Source organism: Oxyura jamaicensis, chromosome 1 (assembly GCF_011077185.1).
Source record: "Oxyura jamaicensis isolate SHBP4307 breed ruddy duck chromosome 1, BPBGC_Ojam_1.0, whole genome shotgun sequence".
Classification (NCBI taxonomy): Eukaryota; Metazoa; Chordata; class Aves; order Anseriformes; family Anatidae; genus Oxyura; species Oxyura jamaicensis.
The window spans coordinates 84078543-84104459 of NC_048893.1; the positions used below are offsets into that span (position 1 = coordinate 84078543).

The 25917-nt window shown below is 45.7% G+C and overlaps 1 protein-coding gene across 2 annotated transcripts in view; it reads left to right on the forward strand.

Annotated features, from left to right (window-relative positions):
* ARHGAP31 (Rho GTPase activating protein 31) overlaps positions 1-20893 on the forward strand; it is a 59855-nt gene extending 38962 nt beyond the window's left edge. The window contains exons 4-12 of one of the 2 annotated variants that reach the window (XM_035314819.1): positions 1752-1834; positions 2546-2653; positions 4409-4554; positions 5947-6145; positions 7902-8026; positions 10295-10354; positions 10989-11621; positions 11968-12281; positions 13131-20893. In XM_035314819.1, the coding sequence (XP_035170710.1) occupies positions 1752-1834; positions 2546-2653; positions 4409-4554; positions 5947-6145; positions 7902-8026; positions 10295-10354; positions 10989-11621; positions 11968-12281; positions 13131-15593 (4131 nt within the window). In that variant the 3' untranslated portion in view covers positions 15594-20893. The remainder of the gene's footprint in view (positions 1-1751; positions 1835-2545; positions 2654-4408; positions 4555-5946; positions 6146-7901; positions 8027-10294; positions 10355-10988; positions 11622-11967; positions 12282-13130) is intronic. The other variant, XM_035314820.1, reaches the window with a different exon arrangement.
* The last annotated feature ends 5024 nt before the right edge of the window (positions 20894-25917 follow it).

Here is a 25917-nt window from a genome sequence, read left to right on the forward strand (position 1 = left end):
TTTCAGCAGAATAGCAATGAAAACAAGGAGAAAGTTAGCATCACTTTCTCAAATCTCGTAACATTCTTGTTTACTGCTTACGGTTGGAAATGAAGTGTACAGCCAGCTCCGTTCAATTCACAAGGGCTTGTCATTTGCAATTCAGGTGTTTTGCAACAGGCGGCCTGGCACACTGCTGCTGTGGATCGCTCTCCTTGGCAGAGACCTGATTCATGCACATGTGCAGCTGCCTGTGGGGGCAATGCAGGTCATGGAGGAGTTGTACTGGTGTTGGCGGTGTTGTGACATGGCTCGTCTGTGGCACTGCAAGGCTTGATTCCTGGCCTCTGGAGATGGCAAGGCCGGGCATTTGTATGAGTGTGGGCTTGTGACAAAGATAATCAGTTGGCCCACTGCTGATGTTATGGGTAAAATGTAGTACAAGATGTTAACCTACCTTTAATTTGGGCAAAAGAAATGCATCCACATCTCGCATATACCAAACTGGTGCACTCACTCATTTTTCTTTGCCATGACACCAATGACACCAAGTTCAAACTAGAGGGCATAGATCTTAATTCCCAGGCTTAGGGAATAAAATATATTCGTATTCATCTCTGACCTTGAAACTAGCTAGATTTGGCTTACCGTTGGTTGTACATGAGAAATGGTCTGCAGGGAAAAGGACAGTGACCTGAACAGAGATGGCAGCATCATTAGTGGGGATGTCGTAGAGACTGCAAGGATGAGAAGATGCTTCTGTAGTTGTAACTTGTAATTCCAGGTTGATGATGTTTAAGCGGCGGGTGGTTTGGGACGGGTTATTTCCTTCCTCTACTTTCCTAGCAGTGCTGACGTCTGTCTGTAGGCAAAGCTGCTGCTGGCAGCGTGGGTCCCAGCATCTTTCTTTGAACTCACTCCAAACTCCAGTGGCAGCAGGGTAGGCAGGAGGTTCCCAGACAGTCATGCATTGTTTGAAGTCGCTGGTGGTTTGCCCTCCCCCAGCACAAAAACTGAAAGGGAATAGCTGAACAGATGGATACCAATGCAGTAAACTCCTAGGAATGCAGACAAAAGCTTATCACGGCTTTTTAAGCTTTTGCTCCAGAGACACTTGATCAAGACCAAGATGTATAACCTCAGTTCTGTCTAACCTAGTCTAACCTTGAGTATAGGAACTTATTAACCTACCAGGACAGTAATTTTGTTAAGGCTTCTCCCACCATAAGCTCACACAGACTACTTCTAGTTATCTTCATATGACAGACACAAATATGGCTTATTTTTATGAATATAGAGTATGCATATCCAAGCCATTTTTATAACACTGGGCTTGAAAGACCTATTTTATTTTAACACAGTTTTGGGGAAGGGACATTCATTCATCTTTTTCATTTTCATTATTTTCACTTTTCTCTTTCCCTCTATTTCTATTTTACCCATCACTATCCTTGTTAAACAAAGCGAAAAAGAGAGAAAAAAGGCAAGAAACATAATTCCTAATTGAAGCTCTCAGTTTTCAACCCCCACTCCCCTCAAAACATTGACCACCCTGTTGCAAGGTGTGGGGAAGATGTAGCAATACATGAAATAACAGCACGACAAATCTCTGATGTGCTGGGAACACAGAGTAACTTCTCCTACCAATAGCTCTGCAAGGTAACAAGAGAGCATTCCCTCAGAGACAGGCTGTCTCGTGTGACCTTCCTTATCCCTCTTCCTTTTCCCCTAAGTCCGTCGCCAGGGTGGACTGTTTCCTTGTATCTCCGCAGGAAGCAGTATCACGCTTCCCTGAGGACGAGCAGTTGGCACGAATACAAAATGTCATCCAGGAGCTCCCACCGTCGCATTACAGGTGAGAATGTGTCCACCGAGGCTCTGAGGAACAGGATGGTGGCTGCCACCATCAGGGAACGTTGCTCGAAACAGCAACAGAGTTCATTTCCAGAAGTTAATTCCCAAAATCTGACTCACTGTTTCCGAATCTGGCAAAAATTTATCTGGCATTTGAATGCCATTGAACAAGCCATCATTAAACAGGCTCTCCCTGCCTCGGTCTATCCTCCTTCTCCCGGGGTATGACCACCATGGCACCCTTGGCGAATGTACTGGGTGTGGTGAGAAGCAGATGACCTGCTGGAGGCACTTCAGCAAGAGCTAAGCCCTCAGCCTTTGCAGGGTCCAACCCTTTCTCCTACCCAGATGCCTTGCACCCATCACACTAAGGATTGATTGGTTTTTGTCGCATCCTTGGCCACCCCAGAGCAAGGATGTTCAGGGATTCACTGCCATCCCATCAAAATACTGGCTCTGTAAATCCTCATTTCAATGGGGCCTGTTGTGTAGACACTGCCCTCCTTGAGGAGGGGACAACTCTGAACTCCAGGCTGAGCCTGAGACCTGCTGTCCCTGTAGACAAGCATTGGTCACCCGAGTGGAAGGGAGAGACAACTTGTGGGTCTCACACTTCAGGCCGCAATGAGCAGCCCTCAGAGGAGACATAACCAACCATGTGCACGATGAGGGACCTGACAATTTTCTCTCTATTCATGTGAATCCACTGCAGAACGCTGGAATACCTGATCAAGCACCTGACTCACCTGGCCTCCTTCAGCAACATGACCAACATGCACACCAGAAACCTGGCCTTGGTGTGGGCTCCCAATCTCCTCAGGTACAGTAGAGTCCTCTCGGCCAGAGCACCATGTTGAGCTCCACAGGGAGCATCAGCACCTGAGCCTAAAGACACATCCACTGAGGGAAAAGCAAAGGCAGGAAAAAAACAGAGCAACTAATGGGAGTGCTAGAGCAGAGCAAGCAGCTTTTAAAATGAGAAAAAATTCTTCCAGGTTGAATAATCTGAGGTTTTAATGCCGGCATCCAAGGAAACTTGTGGTTTTGCTTCTTTGCATCTTCTTTTTTTTTTTTTTTCTTTTTTTTTTCTTTTCTTCAAAAATAAAGCTGTTATTTGTAAGTTGAGCACATTGATTTAAAAATGACGAGTAAGCTCATCACTGTGGAATGGAAATGACATTTCTGACAGTGCCAGTGCTTCTGCAGTGATGCGGTGAGAGACAGCAGGGCTTGGAAGGGAGGAAAACAGAGTAATAATATCACAGGCCTGTGTCTCGGTCTGCTACAGCATACGTGAAATGATCTCAATGGATTTAGGATGACAGCTAGTGTCAGATCACAAGACCACCAGGTAGATTTTGGTTGCTTTGCCAGGCATTTTTCTGGGAAAAGGCCCAGATAAGGTGCAGGCAGAAGTTTGTCTGATATATTGTAGAGCCGAGCAGAACAAGAGAACCTTTTATCTGAAAATTTTGTATTTAAATGTTTTGTATTTTGGTGAAGTTGCCTTCCCCACCTATCCCATACCCGTGTGTTAAGAGGATTGAGCTATGCAGGGGCAGTCTAGATAAGGCCTGCTGGGCAGGAGAGGGACATTGGCAGAGCTGGTGCAGGGAACCAAGAGGTGGGAGGGCTGAGAGGAGACTGCAGGGCAGGCCGGAGGGACATTGGCAAGAGAGCTACAGGCAAATCACAACAAAGGCAGAGCAGATTCTGAAAATGATTCAGATGTTTACTCTACTGAACATCACAAAGTGGGCCTTTACTACTGAGATGTTTTCATGCCAGCATCTGTCCTTGTCAAAAAAAACTGAAGTCTGTTTCCTCTTGCAATCTATTGTAAGTGCAAGTCCCAGGGAGGATAAGAAAGGAGCAAGCAATGCAATTGCAGTCTCCTTACATGGTTATCCTCTTGGCAATGCCCCAAGCTATTATCTAACACACCAGTCATTAACTTTACAAAGGATCCATTGCCCAGAGATAATTTCTTCAGCAACACTTTGGCATGTCAAGATAAGGAATGTTTCTTTGCTGAGAGCAAGAGTGAGAATGTGAGAGTGCAGGGGGGCAGTGAAGAGCCTACTGGGACACGCAGCAGAACATTGGCAAAACTGGCATGGGGAGAACATGAGCAGGTTTCTGAGGGATTTCATTCAACCTCTCCTTGGAGAGATGATTGAAGCATTGCATAGGGATCTGGAAACAGTGCTTGAAGGCTCCTGTGTTGTCTTTCAGGCCCAACTTTGAAAGAGCTAAAGGAGGACCAAAGAGGGAGAAAAGAGAGCACTTTGAGAGTCAGTTTTATTTACTGCTGAAGAATGTGAAAGGGAAGGAGTGAAAATAACAGGCAGGAAAGGAATAACAAAGGTGAGAGAGAAAATGGAAACAGATTTTTAGAAGAGTGAAAAGGCAGAGAGAAGGTGAGGTCTTGGTGATCAAAGGAAAGCAAGAGATGCAGCAAGGGAGGCCAAAACATCCCTGTTCCAAGTCTTGCAGGAAGAAAGCCAGTTCCTCATTCCCAAAGGCCTCATGTGACAATAATTCTGGCTACTAGTAAACCTCTTTCCTGGTGCAGGTCAAAGGAGATAGAGGCTGTTGGCTGCAATGGGGATGCAGCTTTCCTGGAGGTGCGAGTCCAGCAGCTGGTGATAGAGTTCATCCTGAATCACGTGGATCAGATCTTCAGCAAAAACAGAAAAGCCAGCTCTGCAGAGAACATTGGTAACAACCTCCCCAAACCACCCTGTGTGTCACTTGCCCTGTACTACAGCTCTGACTATATACTCTTCAACCAATATTTCAAAAGCATCAACACTTTTAAAACGTGCTTACACACTCCCCCAAATACACCTCGATCGCAATCCCTTACTACCCTAGTCCTCCTCATCTCCAGCACTTCTGGGTACTAGCCTCCTCCAGTGTGCTCACAGATTGCCCTGAGGCTCATACTTCACATGATCTCACCTGCCATAACCCCTTCTTCAGAAGGAAGACCACACAACTAGCTTCTCACTTTGGGCCTAAGTTTTCTCTCTAAGCCCATCAGCCACACTCGTGGTTCTGTCAGGCTTCCCCAGATATAATTTATCATATCAGTGATACCTGCCCTGCAGCCATTGTATCCATCCAACTCGGAGGCCACACTCTGAAGATAAAACTTATGATTTTGTTTTAAAAACTTCTGTCTTGTTCTTGGAGGTGTTCTACAAAAATAAATTTATTTATTTTTACTGGGACATCAACAGACTTGGGAGATGATGATTTTTTTAATTTAGTGACAGATTTGCTGTCAAAATTATTTTAAGGCAGAGAAGTGAGAGGGCTTGGAACCACAATGATCTCACATCATTTCAGCAGTATGTGTCTTCCTGTTATACCCAGTGGGAAGACACCTGCAGAAATGACGGAGTAACCCTGCTTCTGCTCTCCAGCCCTGTGTCAGCTCATCCCATCCACCTTTTCCTGCTGGTTGTCCCTGGAGCCCGTGGTTCCAGTGCGGTTCCCTGCTCGACCTACAGCACCAGTGCTGTGCTGGTGCAGGTGCCACGTTTCTGCCCTGGCAGAAGGCAGGGAGAGAGGAACTGTGTCCTTACTGTCACCAGCAGTACAGAAAGACATCAATTTGTGAATTCCAAGCCTTCTGGTTGTACTGCAGGTACTCCCAGTAGCCCTGAAGGGTAGGTATAGTAATGGTGGTGTTTGGAGCAGTCCCCCTTCCTAGAACAAAAGAAGGAGAGAGATGTGGAAGTGAGAGGGAGAATTAGACACCAGGCTTGGATGGGGACTCAGCTGCTCCAAAACCTGGGGAGGGAGGAGAACGTATGCATCCTGGTGTTTTTCAGGGATGCCTCTTTAACACCAACGCATCCACAGCAGGGGCAGCAAGCCTGTGCAAAGCAGCCTTTGGCTGGCAAGTGTGGCCCTTGCTGGGAATGCGCTCAGATGGATAAGGTTGCTGGGGAGATGGAAGGCTTATCTGACAAAAGCCTCTCTCTCTGCACGTGCTGCTCCTTTTCCCCCTCCGCAGGAGTTGTTCCAGTCAAATAAAGACACAAAGCTCTTGCTCTCGTCTCTCCTCACCCCGGGGCTGGAATGTACTTTCTTGCTTTTCAGAGAACGCACCAGTTGTGAGAAATCTGTCACTCCCCTCGGCCTCCCTGCCGATGAAGCTGGTGAGCCTGGAAGAAGCGCAGGCACGGAGTCTGTCGGCCTCCCACCCTGCTCGGAAGGAGAGGAGAGAGAACAGCTTGCCTGAGATTGTCCCTGTAACCGGCTCCCTCTTCCACACAGTTGTTGACCTCCCTGACAGCAAGTAAGTGCCAAGAAGAGTGTAAAGTGTGAGCAAAAAGAGCAGGTTCCCCAGCATGATTAGGAATGAGACTTCTCTTAGTGAGAAAGCCGCACACCTGCACACATGAATTTACAGCCACCATTGAGAGAAAATTGCATATTCTTCTCAAGAGGCACAGCTGCTCCTGAGAAGCGTTTCATTTGCTGGATTCCTAGCTCCACCAGCCCTCATCCCTCCGTTAGGGCAGAACATCCTGCAGGAGGAATTAATTGTCTTTGCGACCTTGTGTGAGTTCAAGGTTTGGCTAAATGAGGGCTGGGCAAGGAGCAGGTCCAGACACTGCTCTCCTACGAGTTCCACCTGCTGGTGGCTTGTCCATAGCGCGCCTGGTGGTACTGACCTGCTCAGCTTCATCCTTCTCCACCTTCCTCTGTGCTCACAGCCAAGAAGCACAGCAAAATTTCTCCAGCACGACGAGATATTTACATAGTGACGCCTATGCTGACAAGAGTCCAATTTCAGCTTACGTTGCTGCAGTTGTTGGCACTGGTGCCCAGCCTAATTATTTATCTATTGGTCTATCTATCTGCTAATATATGGCTGCTTGACTGCCTGGTTCTGAGAGATTATAGCCTCTGCAGCAGGAGACTCATTAATCTACTGACCCATAAAGCACTGTAGCAAAGATATTTCTTCACACTTGATATATTAAAGGAAAAATGAGCTGTCTAATAGAATACTGGCAAGAAGATAACCAGTTTTAAACAAAAGGGTGTATTGCCTGTCTACAGTGCCTTTTCCTTTCTCACTTGAAGAGAACAGTCCTATCACTAAGATGTTAATCCTCTTCATAGGACTGATTTGTGCTCTTCTGAGTACTGATCTGAAAGAAAAGCAGAACTATGAGAATGGGTAGGAAACACATTTTGGAGAGTGAGACAGGGAGGTAAAATGGTTCTTGCTCTTGAAGACTGAAGGAGGAGTCAGAATGGGTATGTGAAGGAACTGAAACAGAGCTTCGTGCAATAATATTCATAGAAGAAAATTGGCTTCAGGAACAGCAGCTTCTTTCTGCTTAAAGCCTGGCTTTCTGAAAAGACACAGGGAACTGGCATCCCACTTCCTCTGACATTTACAAGAAATTGATTTAATTCCCTTCAGCCTCCTCCTTTCAGTTATTACATTATACTAACATATGATCAACACTCACGATTAAATTCAGATTGACCTGAGAAGCATTAATAGCCATTTGTATTAACAGATCCTTTTATTTTTGCAAATTCATAAAAACTATTAATCATGAGGACTTTAAAGGATAGCTTTGTGCACCAGGCAATAGCACACATTCCATCAGTTCTCTGGAATTTATCTTGCATACTGTCATTAAAACCTGTCTGAAAGGCAATTATTTCTTTACTGTGTTACAAGACAGTTCTAGCCCCAGAAATGTCTGCTTTCTGGAAGCAGGCGTGGTTGATCACTCAGTCAATCACAGTTGCTGTAGAATGATGCCAAAGCCAACTCTGTGAAGAGCTGGCTCAGGTGTCTTTTCATCCTTGACATGGTTAAATCAGCAGTACAGATAAATCACTTGCAGGTAAGGGAGAAGTGTTTGTGTAGCAATGCCTTGCATATACTAGAATTAAAAGAGAAGTGAGAGGAAAAGAAGGGAAGTGTTCAGGGGAAAGAGTTCAGAGGATTTTACGGGATTCTGAAAAAAAAACGAAAGGGTAAGTTTTGGTAATCTCCTGAGCTCTTTTTTTTTTCATTGTTCCAGGAGAAAATTATCTACCAAGTCCAAGAAATGGAAGTCGATATTTAACTTGGGCCGTTCTGGCTCAGAATCAAAGTCTAAATTGAGTCGAAATGGGAGTGTCTTCGTAAGGGCACAGAAACTCTCTGGTAAGAACCACTTTTCAGTGACATATTTCTCTCCACGGCTTCTCCTGCAGCACTGATAGCATGAGGCAACCTGTATCCATGTGACGCTAATGCCATTAGACTTGAGATAGTTTAATGGAGTCATGTTTGTTGCCTGGTTTCATGGACATCTTATTTTCATATGATGGCAAGAAGCACCCTTAAGGATGATATGCCAGGCAGCTACAGCAAATATTCCACTTTGGTATGTGATAAACAGGCTCCCACTGCCCAGCTGTCGAGCCTAGGGACTAGGAAATGCTATGTGGCATATTGGGTTGGATTAGTCCACTCTTCCAACCCAGCCAACTCCTTACATTCCTTACACAGCACTGGGAGAGCGGCTGTCCTACCAAAGGGCATTAAAGAACCAACTGTGTTCAGTGTCTGAAAAACAAGGAGTTCCTATGGCTCCTGGCTCTCAGCACATTGAGGGAAGTGATTACTTTTGCAACATTTACAAGGGAGATGTCTTTTCTCCTGACTGTAATCCTAAATTCTAGATTCTCCTGAGCTGCAATATCTTAAGCTCTTTGCTTCCTAGAAAATTACCTAGGAGTGCCAATTCCAAGTGTTCAGAAATGATGACTCAAGTCCTAAAAATCATAGAGATAACTTTAATCATGATTTGCTTATTAAAAAGAAGATGAACTTGTGATTTTTAAGATAACCTCATGATTCTAGGAGTTGATGTTTGAAGGAATGCTACCAAACATCGCAAGACTTAAAATGGTTAGTGTTGCCAACATTATATAATGTTGCCAACCACATATAAGAGAGGCAGTCTTTGGATCAAAGATAAGTGTGAAGCCAAATGCTGGATCCATTTTTCTTTGGACACCTGCCTTCCCCTGTGTTTTACATGTACAGATGGCCTCACACAGAGTGTCCATGGCAGACCTCAAAATAGCTCTCCATCCTATTTTGATCATGGGATCACCTTCTCACTTTGATAAGGAATACTCTGTCCCAAAATAGTACTAGCCCAGGGTTGCCTGGGAATGTTTGGAGCCCAGTGATTGTCAGGGCTGAGCCTTTGTTCCAAGCACAGTACCGAGTGACAGGAGGTTGCACATTTTCACCAGCAGGACATAAAAATGCAGAATCATGCAGAGATTTAGGCATCAGAGCAGCACTTTGGAGAAGCAATGCTTTAGCGGTGCCATGTTGTATTTTTGTGTACTCTGCTTACAGCATAATGTGGGGAAACAGATGAACTTGCTGTTCAAACTCGGCACATGCTTTAGCACGGTTTGTGTCCATGCACACAAGTCTGCAAGTCACATAAAATGTGAGCTCTGCAGCTTGAATTCTGTTCCTCTGGGAATGCAGAACCAGTGCTCAAGACATCATGCCATATGAACGTGAAAGGTAGCCAGGACTCCATATAAATGCGAAAGGTAGCTGGAGTTTCTCCTGTGCTCATGTGAAAGTCCCAGAAGCCTTAATTATATAAACAAATAAAGTCCAACAAGCCCACTCACTTTCTGCCTTACCTACTTTGTGCACCATCGTAAACAACAAAGTTTGCTCCCAGACGTTTTCCAGAGCTCCCAGGATCCTTTTTGGACTGCCAGAAACTAACTTGCTGCTCTTGCCAGCTACTTTCCCCTCCATCTCCCCTTTCAGAGCAGTAACAGTCACATGCTTCCAAAAACTCTTGGGAGCAGACCTGTAGAGTGTCTGGTGACAAATGGCAGATCATTTTTGGACAAATAAGTCCAGTGAGGATGACCAGGGAATAAGTTGCTTACTGACCACATAATTTTGCTGCCACGAAAAGGCTGAGCACGCTCACACCAGCAAGAATCTGGGGATAGAACATGAAAATAACCTGACATTTACTATAAGGAATTAGAATTGGGAAGGCATTTATGCCAGTTTAGTTAAAAAGTCCCCACAAGCAATCACCTGGTATGATCAGGGAGGGCAGTGGCACAAGATGGCTTTGGGGATGTCAGACTGCTGCAGAGTGAAGATGGCATTGACTGGCTGGGTTAAGTATAGCTCTCCACATGTCTGGCAGGTGCAAAGCTGTTGTTGTTAGCACTAGTGGATCCCCAGCTGTGTGGACAAGTGTTGTGGGTAATAAGCTGCATGGTGTGGATGCAGAGGGGAAACGCTCAGAAATGGAAAATAACTTTGATGTCTGTTGGGCATGTCTGTCTATATTCAGTCTTTGTTCTTTATGGGCTGAAGTCTGAAAAGCTGTGTGATCTGAAGCCTGTTTCTAAAACTCATTTTCCACAGAAAAAGCCACCATTCGGCCTGCAAAGAGCATGGACTCACTGTGTTCCCTGCCAGTGGAAGGTGAGACATCAACCGCCTATGCTTCACCTCTGCCCTCTCAGCTCTCTCCCATGCTTGCATATAAGCTGTGGTCTGTGTCTTTCCTTATCTCACCATGTTGTATATCCTTATGCTTATGCCACATCTGCTAAGTGCCCTCACCCTTCTGTGCATGCATTTTTGACCTTCAACTGCATCTTTTGTGTTTGTGCATGCACCTGAGAGTTATCATGGTGCCTAGCTGCATCTTTATTAGCAGTGGGATTGCTTTGATTTCATTCTTGGTTATTCTGGTGGGCACAAATTTCCCTTTTACAAGGAAAAGTATAAAGCAATTAAAAATACTTGCAACAAACCAATAATGCTCTGAGATATGATCTCCGTTGGCAATTTGTGTTAGCCCTAGCCTTGGCTACATCTGATTGAGAGTAGCCTCTAATAAAAGTCCTGGATGATTTTGAGTGGAGGGCATCCTATTCAGCCCTGCCCAGTTTGAAGGAGGCCCAGGGCTACAGTCCCCATCCCTCTGAGGAAATGTGGGTGTTCACCAAGGGCAGGAGCCATTCCTGGGGGGATGAATATGGGATCCTTGCGGAGGATGGCTGCTGCTAGTGCTCTGTTTCCCACTGACTGCCTTGTATCTTCCCTCCTCTAGGGGAGGATGAAAAGAGCAGATTCAAACGGGCAGTGACTACTGGAGGGTTTTTTGTCCCGGTGATGAAAATGCGGACCGGAGGCACAGGCAGCTCATACGACCTCAGCAAGGAGAATGAGTGGGAGCGGGAAGGATCTGCCATGGGGGCAAAAGGAAGCTCAGAGCTGAGTGGGGACAAAGCTCCTTGCTGGACACCACAGGCAAAATCACCCCCCGAGCAGATGAAGGTCTTCCGAGCAGCAGAGGAGGCCGAAAACGAGCAGACTTCCCCTAAAGGCAGTCGCATGTTCTACACCTCTGAAACAGCTGCCAAGTCGGGCTTTCCCAGCAGCCTCTTCCCCTTGGAGGCCTCCCCTCGGCACCAGAGGAAAGCCCTGAACATCTCAGAGCCCTTCGCTGTCTCTGTCCCGCTGCGGGTGTCTGCAGTCATCAGCGCCAACAGCACCCCGTGCCGCGTGCCCGCCAAGGACAAGCCTTCCCTCTCCAGCCTGGAGGAACTGTCTGCCCTGGTGCCTGAGAGCCCCAGCCCCTCGGCCCTGGAAGCAGGGAGCCACACGAGGATGGAGCTGGCCCCAGAGAGGAAGGAGAAGTCACCGGGATCTCTCCTGCCAACGGGAGCAGCCCGAGGTAAAGGCGTGTTGCGAAGAGCTGTGTGGAGCCCATGCTGGTCTAGTGGAGGTACCCTGATGCTTGACTGCAGTAACGTGGAGGTGGCTCCAGCCTGCTCTCATGGCAGGAAAGAAACCAAGCAGTGCCACGGCTGGTGTTGGCAGCTGCAGATCGCGTTGGCCCTTGCTGCAGTACTGGGGCTGGGGAGGTGGGTGTCCTTACTGCAATGCCCTGTTCTTCCTGGAGGAAGCTCTGCAGCTTTCTTTGTTTTCACTGGGCCAAAATTGCACTGCTTCATTTCAGGGAGCACTGCCAGGCACATGCTTTCAGTCACAAGTCGTTACAAAGTTCATTTGTGTTTCTGATCCAGGCTCTCACCTCGAGGAGCTGGTGGCAGCTAGGAAACCTGAGACATTAGAAACTGCACAGCCCGCAGCAGAAAATCAGGAGATGTTATGTGGGCAGAGCAGCAGCACCAGCAGCAACAGCAGCCTCCGGCAATCCTCAGAGCAAAGTCCCACCTTGGAGCAAACTCCAGCCTCAGAGGTTCATACAGGGCTGCTCCCTGCAGACAAAGCAGAGCAAGGGCAGCTCAAGATGAAGGACGTCTCCCCAGAAGGCTGCTGTGGCCAGCAGGATATCCAGAAGGCTAAGCCAGAGGAGGTGCCACGCTTAAGGGATGCGGTAAGGAAGAATCTGTGAGAAAAAGGATGGAGGGCAATGTCATGGTGGTGACTGAGAGGATGTTCAACATTTCATTGTGTATCCATCCATAGACATGAAAATTCATTCTATGACCTAGGTTAAGCAGGGTCAAGAATTGACCATGTATTAGTTTCCGTTCTGCTCCCATGAGCATTTGGTGATTTAGCTTTATGCAACTACGTACTGACTCTTCTTCGTTTTCTCTTTCTGTAACTATAACTGTAGTCAGTACAATCTGTCTCCTGTGAGACTCTCCAAATGTGAAACTGGCCAGGTGTCTGATCATTTTGACCCAGGGTCTCTGAAATCCTCTTCTGTTTTTGCTGTCCCATTCTGTTGATCTGTACAGCCTGAATATTTAATTTTTTTTTCCGTTCTCTAGACACTTTATTTTTCCCCTACCTCCCCTGTATCTCTACTAGAGCTTTTTAACTAAGTTTCCTTACAGCAATACTCCTCTCTGGACATCTATTCAAAGATCTGTTGACCTATATCCTTAAACAGATTACTCATTCCAGTTACAGTGCAACTTGGGAATGTAGAACCTCTGGCGAGGACAAGTGAATGGGAAGAGCTGAGACATTCCAGCTCTTCATTCACCTCGCTCTTCCAAGTGCGTCTTCCCAGGCCTCATACTGTCTGTCACAGATCTTCTTCATAAAACCTACTTGTTTGTAGAAGTATTTCATTTGTTGGATTGGTGGCAGTGTGTGTGTGTCTGTACTCATGAAGATACTTGTCCAGAAGCCACTCTGTACGAGGAAAACAGAGGTGTATTTACTGGTAATTTGTGAGCTGCCTTGTCATGGTGTTTCTTCTGTTTTTCAGACTGAGGAGGACCCTGTGAATGCCCTTCTAGAACCGCTGTGGCCAGAGATACAGCATGAACTGAAAATCATTGAACCTGAAGAGGAGCTCTTGATCTTGCCAGCAGCTGTCCCCAAGACAGGCCCAATTTCTGAATCTTCTTCAGCACAAACAAATAGTCTTTCCTCTGGCCCAGGGCAAAGCCCAACCCTGTCTGAGCAGAAATCTGCAAGTGGGACACCACAGACCACAGCTCAGGTGCCTTTATTTGGTGCCACCAACGTGGAACGACCAGACAGCCACCACAGCTGCCAGTCTGATGTGGCTGCACAGCAGAGCGCTGCTACAGCCCTACCCAAACCGGGTACTGTCCCGACTGGCGCAGCCGCCCCGAAGAACCACCACCCAGTGGTGGAGGACAGCATGAGTGAATGTCTCACTCCTCCCCTGGACTGGAAGCTTCATAGTCAACCAGAAATTAATGAAGTTCCCCCAATAGATACATTTTCTCTTTCCAAAGGAGCCTGCTCAGAGCCAGAGAAAGAAAAAAATAGCACTTGCAAGCTGCAGAAGGAAAGTGAGGGTCATACCAGAGTCCATACTCAGAGGGAGAAGCCTGAAATAATGCCTGCTGATGGAAGGGACAAATTCTCCTCCAAGGAGCTGAGTGGAGCTGGAATCCAGGAGCTGAAGGAGGGTAATGCTGTTAGCAGAACTCATGATGCTGGTGAGCAGGATGACGAGGATACCTGGACAGACAACGTGCAGAGCTTAGAACTTGTGGAGCCATGGGAGGATCATCAGTGGGTCACGAGCCCCCTCCACTCCCCCACCTTTAAGGACATTCAAGAGAAGACAATACCAGAGTTTCAACCACAGAGTCAGAGATCAGAGACAGGCCTTTCTCTTAGACCACGATTCAGTCGCAGCCTCTCCCTGGATAGTAAAGACACGGTGATGAGTCTGTGGACTATCCCATTCTCCTTCATAGATGCCCCTGAACAGCAGCAACCTTGCAGTGACATCTTGCCAGCGTCTTGTGAGCTGCCCAAAACACAGCCCATCTCCCCCTCTAGTTTGGGCAGAGCTAAGCAAGATGAGAATAGCACACGTCTTCCTGAAGAACTTCTGAAACCTGAAGAGCTGAGGTGTCCCCATGACAGGGAGGAAACACCAGCTAAGCAAGAAGAACCCTCCAGAATCCCTCTTTCAGAACCAGAGGAGAAAAAAGTGAGCAAAGAAAATCCTTGGAGCTCAAAGCTCGAGCTGTCTTTGTCATACCCAAATACCCCAGACTGTTCTTTAGAGACAAAGAACACAAAGGAGAAGTTGCCCATATCTCAGGACACTGCCCTGGGAGGAGATGCTGTTACCAAAGCATTGTGCGCTGCCACTGAATCAGGTCCAAGTAATAAAGGTGAAGAAACACCTCATAAAGTGAAGACTAGGCCATCATCCCTCAACTTGGATACACTCCTTCCAGCCCCAGATTTCTTTACTTTTGAGGGCCTGGCCATGCCCTCTGCCACTGGGCACCACCTCTGTGGGAAGAAGGAAGTGAAAAGCAGTGACTCTGTCCCGTCCCTGCCAACTGCCTGCCCTGCTGCAGGTAAAGGTGTTCCCTGGGGATCTCCTTTCAGTGCCCACGTGGATCTGGACTTGGATTACCTGGCAGTGGCCCATGCCACCACCGGCCGTCGTAACTCTGCCCCAGTCAGTGTGTCAGCGGTCAGAACCTCCTTCATGATTAAGATGTGCCAGGCTAGAGCAGTGCCTGTGATACCGCCTAAGATCCAGTACACCCAGATCCCCCAGCCCCTGCAGGCTCAAAATGCTGCTCCCCCGGTGGAGAAGAAGGAGGCAGAAGCTAAGCAGGCTGGCAGACAGGCTCAACGGGTGGCATGGGGCCATCTGGAGCCCCCCAAGAGCCCACAGACTGAGAAGAAAGCCAAGGCAGAGAAAGAGAACAGTGACCCAGCTCAAAAGGACTCGGCCTGCCCTTGGCATAGCAGCCTGGGATCTCCGCTGGAGCCATCTCAATCCAATCATAACCCTGGCCTGGATGCCCCCGTTCTGCGCCGAAAGCGCACTTCTGAGGGGGAGACAGCTGAAGATAATCCACAGTCCTCGAAGATGGAGAGGCCTTCAGGGTTCTCCAAGCCTTCCTATAGATCTAGGCCCGGAAGGCCCCAGAGTCTGATTCTCTTCAGCCCCCCTTTCCCCATTATGGACCACCCCTCCTCTTCAGCAGACTCCAGGGTGCTGTTATCACCCATAAGGAGCCCCACTCAGACCACCTCTTCAAGCCCCATCTGTGGCGATCTGTCTGAGACGTCGCGGACAACGCCCGAGGGGGTGACACTGAGGAACAAAATGACCATCCCCAAGAACGGCCAGAGACTGGAGACTTCTACCAGCTGCTTTTACCAGCCACAGAGGCGCTCTGTGATTCTGGATGGACGAAGTGGGAGGCAGATTGAATAGCAACAGCCTCCCTTGCTCCTTGTCCATGGTGGATGGGATGGCAGTGTCTACACCAAGACCAACTGTTTTCATTTTGCTGTTGTTTAACTGTTTTGTGCAAGGATCTTTTACCAAATCTTTTACCATTTCCTGCAAAGCATTTTGCTATGGAAGGTCATAGGCTTTTTGTCTTGCTTTTCCTTCCCTTTCTCAACCCTTTGTAGTCCCTCACTGTCTTGCTTTTTTGTAAACCAGTCCCAAGGAACTTGCCTTTCCTCGTTCTTGTTATCTAACAAGCCCTGTGGAAGTCTCATCCTTTCTACTGAAAAAAAAAAAAGAAAAAAAGGAACAGGAAAAGTAAATCTTGGAATAACTGAAAAAATAGAGTGGGGGGAAACTGTTCTAAAGTACTGCAGCCCAGGGTGCAGGGGCAAAACATCTGCTGAGGAGGTAAGTTCAGATGCTTGGAACCTCCTTCTATCTTTTCCCAGCAGCCACTGAAGGACCATGGCTGTCTGTCTCTGCTGTCTTGTTTGGAGAGTGTAAGTAAACAGCATAGGAAGCCGGGGATAGCTGAAGAGGAAGGTGAAGCTGGCATGAGCAAGTTACAAAGGGTGTGAGCTACACAAAGATGTTCCAGTGGCAAACATGCAACCTGAGGGCACTGCCTCCAGCTTTTCTCTTGCATCAAAGATGTAATCTTTCCACCATGTGTAAGGTGGAATTAAAGCTGGACTGGAAACGCCTAGTTGTTCTTTCAGTCTTCCAAGTCCTGATTACGTTTTTTTAGTGCTCAGCCACACCTTTCTTTGGCAGGCAAGATTTGTGTGGCTGGGGAATGAGTGTCCATTGATAGACTTCTCAGGCTAGTATCAATGGAAGGGAAGATACAGTCATAACAAAGGCCAATATCAACAATTTTCATCATCGCTTAAAGCCAGGTGACACCTCTGTAACTGTCTCCAGCTGTGCTCCATACTGCTGACAGCAGAGAAAACCAAGAGGATTCTCTGACCTGCATGTCCTTGGGCTATTGCCCTCCTGCACCCTGACTGACGTATCTTTGACCCTTGGTCTTTCATTGCCACTGTGTGGCATGTCCCCAGGTGCTTCTTCCTCCTTCAGATTTGTTGTTCCTCATGATTTTATGTTGTTTCTTTGAGAGCATGGCTGGCTTTCACCTCCCTGCCCCTCAATGCTTTCAAATTGATTGAGGGTATGGTAATGAGGATGCTTTGTGGGACTGTAGAACAGATCGCAAACAATATCTTGAGGGGGGGATTTGAAGTGAATTAAACTCTCTCCTGAAGGGCCGTTATCATTACAGGCAAATACATGTTCATATAAGCAATAGCTGCTGTGGGAATAGAATTAAAGCTTCCTTTATAAAGCCTCTAACTCCAAGTTAACCGCAGGTTCATCTGTTGCCTGGAATGTGACGGTGGGCGATTGCAAAGTCAGGTACAGCCCGTGCTGTTTCTGAGATTTAAATGTCACCAGTGGCTAGGAGGAGATGGGAACACAGGTGTTGCTACCAGCACTGAGATTGTCCCTGTAATGGTGCTTGCAGGGCCCATCATTCATGGAGGTGTACGAGTGTGTAGGCTCTCTGATGGGTATTATGGGCTATAGTTTGAGCAGTAACTGGGCATCTGGTAGGAAGTGCTATAGCCACCACAATGAGTATCAGTCAGAATTTCCCAGTGGATGTATGTTTAGGGTTTTTTTCATAATGTACTGGCATTTTAAAATTGTTAGCAAGCTTGGCCCATGAGCTCTTGGTCTGTCCTGAATGTGTCACTTAATTAGTGTCATTGTGTCTGGAGGGCCCGGTCTATGCTCTGCTTTGTCTGCACACGTTTTTTTTGCTAAGGGGAAGAGATGCCAGAGTGCTTTTGAGAAGCTCCATGCACACAGATGCAAGGAATACACCTTCAGTAGAATTTTATCTTGCCATATCCAAAGGGAGAGTGAAAAAACAAGAGGGCCTTTCCCTGTAACAAGTTGCTGTATTTGATCCTCCCCATTGCACTTCCCACTTGTGTGTAATGCAGTGTAGGAGGGAACAGAGAAAAGGACGATGTCCATGCTGTCATTTTGGTTGAGGGAGAATATTAATCCTGAAGTTCTTGTTTGGGTCCATGTTGTCTCACAGCTGACAGCCTCTGCTTTATCTGGGCAAGCTGTGGACGGCCAGTTCAGCATATGCAGCTTCATGACAACTCTATTAGCCTCCTCCCGGACCATAAAACGCCTGTGCAGCCTCCCATTAAAACCAGGGGTTTGCCAGTTTTCCATATTCCTCATAGTACAGCTCTGTGTTGCATTTAGATGGCACCCAAGTGCTTTTCTTACTGCCTCATAGGAAAGCTTTTAAACACCATGGCTGGAGTAATGGTAAATGACTATGGAAGAAGGTGTGATACGGGGTATTGTGGTAAGGCTTTACAGAGAGCAAAAGTAATGGAAATGGTGCCCAGATTTTTTGGCGTCAATAAAAGAGTTTACTTTGGGCAGGGATTTATATTCTCTCAGTTCCTGGTTGCGACTGCCAAGGCATCTGGAATGGAGCCAGCCAAACTCATAAAGTAATGTGTCCAAAGAAAAAGAAAATGTGATGAAACCTTGGCACCTTAAAACTATTCTTTCTTTTCCTCCTTGATCTCATATAAGCTGATCTACGAACAAGAAATGAGGTCTCTCAATTTGTATATAATACACTGCCTCAACTCTTAGCAGTGTTCCAGTTAGTAATAGTGCTTTTGGCATAATTGGTGAAGTTCCTGCAAGAGAAAATTATTAGAAAATGATATGTAATATTAAAGATTGACCTCAACTAAAATCTGTATCCAAACTGTAATTTTTAAAGGTGTTTCAGAATTTGAGCTCAGATCCAGGTCCTGGATTTTAATTAAGCAGAATAATTCCATAACAAGATCTCTATTTTGTAGCTTGATCACAGCTGTATTTGCATTTTTAGATCCAACTTGCACCTGCTCTATCAAACGTTCAAGATCCTAACAAGGTGGACAGAATGCAGGCCCATCACGATAGCTTAATGGTTTTAGCGGACTTGTATCATGAAAGCAGAGATAAAGCACCAGATCCTGCAGAGCTGGGATTTATCTCTTTATTGCACAAATATCACTATGCCCAGCTCCAGACCTAAACTTCTGCAGACTTTCTAATGCTCAAGAGTGGGTTTGTGTTGGTACTATAATTGCAGTCAGCTTCAACAACCAAGGCTTGAGACTGGGACACAGCCATGCAACAGAAGCCGTCAACCATTGAGTGGTGCTGAGTGTGGTTGGACCTTCCTGAGACCCCACGTTACTAAGCCATTCCTGAGGTCAGCCCCAGGATCAGACCTGATGTCATCGTCACTTTAGGGTCCTAAGGCTGTCCTCTGCCACCCTGCAGTAGCAGACTGAACCTGAGACTAGAAGTTTTTCTGAGGTTCAGGGTTTGCAGTTGTACTCGGGGTAGTACCAAGCTCCTGCCCTCCAGCATGATCCTGCAAGGTTTTAAGAAAGGATATTGTTTCTTTGATTGTTCCTTGGTTTTGTTTGTTTGTTTGCTTTTCTGTGAAGCATTGAGAGGGATAGAACAGTGTTATGGGAGTGGAGCCTGGCCCAGTCTTTGAAGTTTTGTATGAGATCTAAGTCAATTGTTCTTGGCACTATGGAAAGGATCTTCTTAAACAGACTATCACATCATTTGCAGCTTTGCAAGGATCATTTCCAAGATCTAAAAAAAGATTCAATTTCCACGGGACTATGGATGTTTAAACATCCCCTTTAGGGCCGTCCCCTTTAGGCCACCCCTAAACTTGCAGATGGACTCAGTCTCAATCATGATATTGTGCCACAAGCGTTTGCTGCTTGTGGGCTTCTACCAGTGGGAGACAGGAGAGGTGGCTTAATTTCACTTATTTTTTGCATGTAGTCAGTAGGTTTGTGCAGCTTCTTTTAAGTGCAGGAGCACAGACTCAGTGTGAAATGGTTGGGCTGGCAAAGAGGTGGATCCCCTGATGGAAAAGAGGGACGTGGTTAACGTTAGTCTGTGTGGGAGCTGCCTTATTGAAGAGAGGGTAAGCAAAAATGAGTGTGCTATCTCACCTTATAAGCCACATTCCTCTGGACTGCCCATCCTATGCTATCACTGCAGAAAGACCGAAGCACTTCTTGTTTTCACCTTTAGAGCTTCAGGGGAACTTAGGTCTGCGTCAGAGGGCATTCATAAAGCCCTTCAATATTTTCCCTCACCTGGAGTCCAAAAGGTGCAATCAAAGTCTATTTTCTTTCCTAATGAATCCTGAAATGCCTGTAGTGGTGAATATTGTGTTAAATTTATATATATATATATAAAAGAACATTTTATATAAATATATTAAAAAGGAAATGTAATTAAAATGAAGGAATTGTCTAAATTGAATCCTGCATATCTGTGAAACTTGGGCTGATGCATGGAACTGTTTTATGTTGCAACTTTTCTAGCCCTGAAATTGTGAGATCAACTGGCTGTCTGCCCACAGAGAAGCTAATTAGTTCTGACTGTTTTGTGGTGGGCAGAACGTCTGAATCGGCCTTCCTGAGCAGGATCGTGTCCTGGGGGAGGAAGGATGACATCAGGGGAGACCAGAGTGCAAAGACTGACTTGGCTTCCTACCACAAGCTTCTCCCCAGTCCCTGGAAACACAAGCAATCTGCTGGAACACATAGTCCCTTTTGGGCATGCCCAGGTTTTGCAGTTGTCTCTCTTGCTTCTCTCCATCTCTAGAAAATAACCTCTAGGGCTGGGGGAGAAGCTGTAGCTGATCCCAGTTCAGTTTAGCTTTTGCTTGCTCCTAATCAATCTAAAGGCTTGGTGTTAACTACTTGTGCTCCAAGCAAGGAATGGAAAGCTTGCCACTAAGTTCAACTGGAGATGGAGCAGGACTTTCACAGGCCTGGAAAAGAAGGACGGCAGGAAGCAACTGCTTCCTGAGGGCTCCATGCAGCAGCTCAGACCTCAGATACTGTTCTTGCAGACACTGGTCTCCTTCAAAACACTATTTGCTGCCACATCAAGGGAAGGGTTGGAAATCAGACACTGTGAAAAGGACTGTCCCCATCCCGCTGGCTCTGGTTTTTGATTATTTCTCCTGCTAGCCCTGATGGATTGTATTTTTTTAAGCTTTGTTCTCTGTGTGGACTTGCCTGTCTTTGTGCCTTATTGCTTAAAAAAAGAAAGAAAAAAAGAAAAAAAGAAAAACAACATAAAAAAAAAGATGTTTTGCCAGGTCTCAGCCATGAGATTAAACTGGAGTTTTTATAAAAACAGATCTGTGCCCTAGTGATGTTTTGAAATATTTTCTTTCTCCTGGATATGTTTTATGAATGCACTGTAAATGCATTGCCTTCCTCTGACATGGAGTTTGAGCCCTTCTGTTGTTGCGTGAGTGGCCAGGGCACTAAGCTGCATTTGTCTGGGTTTTGACTGTGCGGGTGAATGTTGAGGACTTGATCACATGTATTTCTGTCTGGAACTTATGAGGGCTACAGCTGCTCTGCAGCTCTGAAAATGGTGAGGACTTGGAGACTTCAATAGAAGTACCATTATCAGAAGTGCTTTAAAATTTCCAAGGGTAAAATTAATCTTTTTTCTTAGTATTTCTAGCTCTACCAGGCTGATGTTTCAGTGATGCATAGTCATGTCATTGGATCATAGAATCATTAAGCTTGGAAAAGACTTCCAAGATCATCCGGTCCAACCATCCCCCTACCACCAATGTCACCCACTAAACCATATCCCTAAGCACCATGTCCAACTCCTTAAACACCCCCAGGGATGGTGACACCACCACCTCCCTGGGCAACCCGTTCCAATGCTTGACTGCTCTTTCTGAGAAGAAATGTCTCCCAATTTCCAGCCTGAGGATGTCTTATCTTTTAGTACAAGTCCTGAAGAATTCTGCCTTGTCTACAATAATGCAGAGCAGCAGAGAGTAAGGAGCAGAAATACTTTGGGATCCCAACACTTGTAGAGCGAACAAGAGAAGCTGAACAAGATAGTTTACCATGAAGCCTTTGGTGCCTCATGTATGCGCTTTTGTTTATATGTAAAGGATAAGTAAGAACTTAACAAAATTATGAGTTAAGTTTCCTGGTTCTCTGGATTCTTGAAGAGTCCTCATTGATTCAGTCTCTGGGATGTAGTGTGGATGTAAATATTATCTGTCCATTATTCTACTCTGGGGTAAAAAGGACTGAAAAAAAAGGCAGGTGTTCTTGTGTTTATAGCCTCCTTGGGCATATCTGCAGTCCAGCCTGCTCTCTTGTTCCCCCCAAACAATAGAGGAATCATTAGGGTAAATTAAATACTTTTTTTTTTTTTTTTTTTTTCTTTTTTCTTTTTTCTCCTACTCAGTAGCTGAACTCAGAACTTGAATCTTTTTCCTACCAGCTTCATGACTGCGATTTCCCTTTAGGAAAATGCCTGGATTGTGCTTCCTGCTTTCCATGGCAACTGGCATGCACAGTGGGACAGAAAACCACGTCTGTTGAACTCTGCAATTGTGTTAGCCCTAACCAATCATTAGTGCTGTATGAGAAACAGTATTTTTGTATTCTTTGTGCCACAGAGTCCATCAATGACTTGGCAATAAGACAAGAGGAGACTCTCAAACTGCCCCCAGCATTTCCATTATAGATATCAAGCAAAAGGGCACTACAGACCTGGCCATACTCCTGTCAGCACTGTGCTTCAGTGCAATTTCAGCCAGTTCCTTTTGCCTACTTTCCCATCGCTACAGGTCTGAAAGTCTGACTCAGGACAAACATCTGTGTAGGTTGTATTAGAAACACCAGTTATACCATCTTCAATACTGTCAGCTAAGTCAACAGACTAAGCAAGTTCCCAAGCTGGCTGTTAACCAGGAGAAAAGCTAACCCAGCACCAAGGGAGCTCGATACTTGTGTCTCATGCAACCTCCTTGCCCCACAGGAGTCCAGCAGCTGTGGGCAGCAGGACATGTCGAGCTGCTATCCCACTTGGCAGGCAGGCAGTGCAGGGAAGGAAATTCATCCCAGTGGGGGAAACTTAGGTCAAGCTGGCACAAGGCAGCAACAACAGCAAGGAGAACATGATCATAATGGCCAAGATGGAGAAAGGCAGTAAGATATTTGATTACATTTTCTAGCTGAACAGGATTAACTCTTCCAAGAACGTCTCACCACAAAGGTAGTGAATGAACAGATTCAGAGTTAAAGATCAGAAATGAATGGGAGCTGCAAAGCTCACACCTGGCCAGGTTCTGATGCCTCCACAAGTTAGGTAAAACATAAGGGTTAAAACAAGAGAGTTTGGTTCATTCCTTAAGAAAAAAGAGTAGCTGTTTTCTCATGTCTTATTTGCAAACTGAGGAACTATGTTTTGTATACCTAGAAAATTCATAGGAATTGTGTCCTGCACTTTGGGTCCAGATGCATCTTAAAACCGGACCTGTTTTCTCTCATAGCACATCTGCTACAGGGAGCATGTATCTATCATTCAACTTCCTTATCTGAAAAGACCAGGGAATATTTGAATTCTGTGAGAGGAAATGACTTCAAAGAAAATTCAGTAGCTGCTTAAGAATGAACCACAAGGAACAGGAACATGAGAACAACCAGAGCTAGAGAAAAGGGAGTAACACATATGATGGTTATTAAGCAGGGAAAGTTTCCAGATAAGTAAAACCTGAAAAGGAAGAAGAAAAAAAATGCCCATAAGCTATGTGATAGAGTTGAACCAGTCTGGAAAATATCAGGTAACTTCTTTCCCTCCTCCTTCATGTATGTCAGTTTCAGTTTAGATCATTAAAAACAGGTGCTCACATAGTGCTTTACTCACTTTTTTTTTTTTTTTTTTTTGTCTTGTATCGTGAGATAATTTGTTTTAAACACAATCTGCCAGACAGTGGAAGTAGAAGAGAGATGTAAAAAGACTAGGCAGCTTATTTGCAGGGGTTATCTGTGGTGGCTTTACCTCCTCCAGGCTTGTTGCTATCCACAGTGTCTTTCTAAAGGTGTACATTGCTGTACATTGCCTAAGGAAAAAGATAGAGATTAAAGGTTTCCAGCCCTGCACTCGCATTCAGTAAGAGCCCCGAGCAGACAAAATAGCTCACTGCTCATCACTGTTTCTCTTGAAGAGTTTATCTTAGCGAGTGAATGTGTAAGAACTGTAGATGACCTTGCCTATGCTGGTATTTCACCTCGCGTGCAAGCTAATGTTGTCAGAAACACCCTCACCATTTTATTTTTTTTTCTGTTGCAGATAAACCCTCAGCAGTCATCCTCAGCTCCTCACGCAGCAGGCTCTCCTAAAGATAGATGCCAGAGATTACAGGGAGAGTTCTTGCAGGAGGTTCCCAGCATACCACACGTTGCACAGGCTTTCCCCAGTTGCCAGGGGGAGTAGGGCTGCCAAGGGGTAGAAGAAGGAGGCTTCATTTATGAGCTAGTTTTAGGTCATACTTGGTTCCAATAAATATTTTTTTGGCACAACTGCCTGTTGTAAGGAATGTGAAAAACGAAGATGCCAGGGTGGTGAGCAGGATGGGAAATAAATCATCTGAGCACACATTCATGCGCTGAGGTGGGTAGCTAGATGCAAACACAGCACAAAGCAGCAAGGCTTTGTACTCTGTATGTAACCAGCAAGGTGAAGAGAAATAGGGCCTGAGAGAGTGCCTGCAAACAGATTTCATGCAGGTGGAGAACAAGTGAGGGGAAAGAAGGAAGGGGTAGGAGAACCTGTTGGAGAAATGGGGACAAAAGAAGGCCTGTGTTGCCCCATGGCCTGAAGGAACGAAGACTTTCAGCATTGCCAGCTACAATTATTTGAGAATTTGAAAGGCTTTGGGTTATGTTTGTGTGTGTATGGGAGGGGAGCAGCTGGTATTTGGGATACTTGTTGTCTTGGAGGTCAAGCTGCTCAGTCAGGTATGAACAAAGGATATTTCTCAGTGAAACTCTGATTTGTCAGAATTAGAACATTACAATATATTAATAATCTAAAAATACAGTTGGTAACTGTGGGAGAATTGAAACTTTTTTCTTTTTGCCAGGAGAGAACTGTGAATATTCACACCTACAAAGAAGAAATACACAGAGAAAATCTGCAAAAACAAAATGAAATGAACAAAAAATACCACCCAACTTCCACCTGGTATATTTTTTTTCTTCATCTTGTATTAGTCCAGTAAACTTAGTCCAGTCTCATACATCTATGGACATTGCCTGCCCTGATGACCAGTTACAAGCATAACCTCTGGCAGAAATCCAAACAGCTGAGAATGATTAGGATTTCTTTACAAGCCCCAGCCAACGCATGAACCAGTTTACCACCATTCCTGTCATGGACTCCATCCCTTCCTCACCCTCCCCTGGCATCCCAGGTAGGGAACCTGTAGAGATTGGAATCAACCTTCAGAAGCTGAAAAACCAGAAAAAGCTGTGCAGGATTTTTCAAAAGCATGCTCAGCGTCATTCTACCACCAGCCCAGTCTTCTTCTCCCACCTTAGTTCAAATGTACCAAGTAAGATAAAGGTAAACTTGATGAACCCAAGTTTTATTGGCTTAAACTTCCATTTATGCCATAGTGCAATAATATCATTTGCAACTGGTCAGAGCAGTTAATACTGCAATAGTCTGTTCAAGCTATTCTTGGTTCCTCTTCTCCTGTAAAATCCTACAGCATTTTCTCTGTATTGAGAGCAGTGCTATAATTACAACACATTTAAACAGTGAAGGAAGGAAGAGGCTTCTAGGTCTGAAGTAAAAGACCAGAGGAGAAAATAATGTTTGAAATTAGTTATTACTGTGGTCTTAAAGTTTTATAGAGGCCATATCTCCAGCCACAACCACACACAAAAGCACACATCAATTCTCTTTAGATTTATTTAGATCTATGTATGATTGTAGCTCTCAGCAACAGACACACAAACAGAAAAGGCATTCATAAGACAAACCCCAACCACTGACATACACAGACTAGCCATGTCCTCAAGTCTCACAAAAAAAGTGCTGATACACAAGGCAGTCCTTAGAGAAATTGCCGAGAGTCCAGGCTCTCAAAAACCATCACCTCCCTACTGAAACGGGACTTTTCCATATGGTCTCCCCTACTGGAGTGGCTGATCCATGAGGATTTTCCTTTTTGAAGGCACACACATAAAGAAAAACCCTTCTGTGCCACAGGGACTTGTTTCTCCTTCAAGCTATTCACCCTCTTTGTCTCCCCCAGTACTCTAGTGAGGGACTATTGAACTGCAGGCTTATTGTAGCACCGCACATGAGGGCACTGCACACTTAAACCTTC